Source organism: Oryzias melastigma, linkage group LG15 (genome assembly GCF_002922805.2).
Source record: "Oryzias melastigma strain HK-1 linkage group LG15, ASM292280v2, whole genome shotgun sequence".
Taxonomy (NCBI): Eukaryota; Metazoa; Chordata; class Actinopteri; order Beloniformes; family Adrianichthyidae; genus Oryzias; species Oryzias melastigma.
Window position 1 is genome coordinate 5,356,786 of NC_050526.1, and position 3,180 is coordinate 5,359,965.

The following is a 3,180-nucleotide window of genomic DNA, read 5'->3' on the forward strand; positions in this document are numbered from 1 at the left end:
AGCACTAGGCCTGAGGATTCTCACTGAGGAAGGGTCAGTCTGAAGGGACGGATAGTAATTTACAGCAGGTTCATTAATGAGGTTGTTGTTTTGGGGACAAATTCATTATGCAAAAGAATTTCCAGAGTACAAAAAAAATAGCTTTATTAATGCAGTGTCATGAACTGATGAACTAGTAGAGCATCTCCTACTTCATACTGTATTTAGATTATTTTGAAGTAATATGTTGTACAATTTTCACTAACAGTAAGTATACAGCAAATACACACAAACATGTTTTCCAAAATACTTACAAATTTCCAACTATTGATACAATTTTTACCTTAAATGTATAAAAAAATTAAATATCATATTTATTGTATTTATTTATCTTTTATTACTGGTTCTTATAATCTTAAAAGTGCTTCAAAGTAATATTGTTAAGTAAAAATGCTCCATTATTTATCATACTTGCATCACCTGTGAGAGCCAGACCCAAGTCAAAGCGTTTGTCGCTATGGCAACAACTGAATACATCAATATTAAGATGAACAGAACCACTTTCAGGAAATAAGTCACATAAAATTGTTTGTTTCCAGTATAAATAAAATGATTTTTCTACTTTTTTTGTACAAAAACACAAATTAAAGGTGAAAAAATACAGTAAAGGTATATGTTACTTACACAGAGTGATATTGATGCGCCTGCGCCCATGTTTTAGCTCAGTAGACAAACGAAGAAGATTAACTTCTTTTCAAGATCCATGATTTCCAGAAACTTCCAAACCATCACACGCGTCCATAATGTTATACCAAATAAGCACCTTTTCTTGTAGAGTTCGTCGACTTCCTCTCCAGCTTCCACGGAAATGTTTATAGTAACCAGGTGTGTGAGACCACAACGTGAGACCCACGTTACCGTGGCAACCACCAAGGGGGGTGTGAGGGTGTCAGGGTGATGAAGTAAATCCGCTTTTGACCCTTATTTTCTACCTGAGTCGTGCAGAAAGAGCATGATGGGGAAAATGAACTCTTTGGGATTCCGTTTCTTCTTGAGTTTCAAATTGCGTTGCAGTTCATAAAACAGCCGCTAGGGGCGTTTTATTTTTGTAATAGAGGGGAAAATGCATGAGTCATGATGGCAAACAAGGAGGACCAAAAGACTCTTTGAAACGCTAATGCAGATTTTTTTAATGATAAATTGTAATAAATATCGCTTAAATTTACCTTTTTAAAATAATTTAGGAATTTTAAATTGTTGTTTATATACTTTTATTTCCACACAGTGTGTTTGTTGTTATTGTCCTATACTTTCTTATTTATTTTCGTTTTTTTCTCCTTATATTCTTGTTTAATCATATAGCATTTTTAAAGGTATCATTCTTTAGTGATTGATTACAATTATTGATTAAAAAATGACTCCAAAAGTACCTAAATTACTTATTTTTAAAAATGTATTCAATAAACTTCATTTCATCATTGTTTAAAAGTTATACATTCATTTTCTGTTTATTATATTTTCACCTAAGCAAATTTAAGTTATTTCACCAAATAATTAGCTTTTTTGCAACACTAAAATACAACAAATTTCCCAAAAATAAATGTTACTACCTCTTTTATTGGTCACATCATAAAGCATGTGGGGCAGTTTCACCAACGCCATAAAAAACATGTTTAAATGTCATTAAAACAAACAAAAAAAGAATATTATTGAAATCTTTCAAATGAGATCAAATAAAATAAACAGTACAGATAGGCAGACATAAATATTTTAACAATTAAAAAAAACTAATATTTCTACAAAACAGTCTACAATTAAAACTAAAATCCCAAATGTACTCTTACATCTACTACTCAAACTAGACATTTGTAGTGGTCTTGAGAAGTTCAAAAAGGCACTAAAATTAAAACGTTTTAACCAGGTACTGGCCAGTTTTCTTCGTTACAAAAAAAACATGAGGCTTTAAAAACTAGGCAATATACAAAAATAAAATCTACACACACAAAAATGTGTGTACAGACGCATACATACAGCACACGGATAAACATGACAAACAAATAATAACAATAACAAACTGTACTCGTGATCATGCCTCACAGAATTATCATGCCGCCAAGGTTTGACATAGATCTGGTGTTTTAGCACATTTCTGAATCTTTCAGAAAAACAAGTGGAGCATTCACACGATGACGAGAAAACAAGGCGTTATTCCAACACACGCTCCGTGTGTGGACCGGCCTCGCCATGCTTTGGTAACACAGAGAAATAATATGTTTGTTTTTTTTTAAACTTTCTTAAAAGCACAAAACAAGACACAAAAAAGAAAAAGAAAAAGGGAGCACCTCTGTTCAAAACCATAAAAGTTTATAATGCGGATTTTATACCTGTTGACAGCTTTATTTGTGTTTCACAGCTTGACTTGCAAAACCAAAGTGTATGATGAAAATGAATGGACTAAGAAACAAATTTTTGTAAATTAGATGTTGTTTAGTAAAGGGTATGACATAAAATGTAGTGGTCTTTATGCTGCTCCCCTTATTTCAGGGGTGACCACTGATTTGCACAGTGTTGAAGTTTTTGCTCTTCCTGACTAAACTGGACTGCGACGATAACCGGATCGAACCCGCGATCTGGTAAGAAACCCAGAGGAGTGCCAACTGTACCACAGCAGGAGTAAAACATCTACAGTTTTAACAGCCAGAATTATACAGATTTGGTACAAAAGCGACCTCTCAGCAGAAGTCAAGGAAATCCTCCTTTGAAGAAAAAAAAAGTGTCAAAAATGTTCTGGCGACACAACTGCCTCGACAGCTAGATCTTCAGGTCTTTTTTGAAAAGTGCAACAATTTCAAGATACAGAGGCGACTTTGTCACATGTGCAAGTATACTGGATGTCCGGTCGATCGATGTCAGCGGGTTTCTTTTTCCAGCAGGGAAGGCTGAGCAGGAGAAGAATGCACGCTCCTAACAACACACAGCTCCCGCTGAAGAAAAACGCCAAATCGTAGGACTGAGTGCAGTCAAAGAACCAACCTGTGAAGAAAAAAAAACAAACATTAAAACAAAATGACTTTCTTAAAGGATAAAATGACATATCGGTAAATATATATATAAATATTTGACGGTAAACAGATATACAAGTATAACAAGTATATTATATATATATATATACAATATACTTATTATACCTGGATATATATA

The 3,180-nt window shown here is 33.6% G+C and overlaps 2 protein-coding genes across 7 annotated transcripts in view; both read right to left on the reverse strand.

Annotated features, from left to right (window-relative positions):
• Nucleotides 1–1,157, reverse strand: part of LOC112162210 (protein FAM13A) — a 29,067-nt gene extending 27,910 nt beyond the window's left edge. For 2 of the 4 annotated variants that reach the window (XR_004949250.1, XM_036215672.1), the window contains exon 1: nt 664–1,157. Coding sequence is in view for 3 of the 4 variants with exons in the window: in XM_036215672.1 (XP_036071565.1) it covers nt 664–693 (30 nt within the window). In the remaining variant the exon portion in view is untranslated. The remainder of the gene's footprint in view (nt 1–663) is intronic. The other 2 variants (XM_024297947.2, XM_036215673.1) reach the window with 1 other exon arrangement.
• A 419-nt stretch (nt 1,158–1,576) lies between these two features.
• The window catches only part of LOC112162211 (monocarboxylate transporter 9), an 8,840-nt gene continuing 7,236 nt past the window's right edge, over nt 1,577–3,180 (reverse strand). For all 3 annotated transcript variants that reach the window (XM_024297951.2, XM_024297950.2, XM_024297952.1), the window contains exon 6: nt 1,577–3,012. In XM_024297951.2, the coding sequence (XP_024153719.1) occupies nt 2,828–3,012 (185 nt within the window). In that variant the 3' untranslated portion in view covers nt 1,577–2,827. The remainder of the gene's footprint in view (nt 3,013–3,180) is intronic.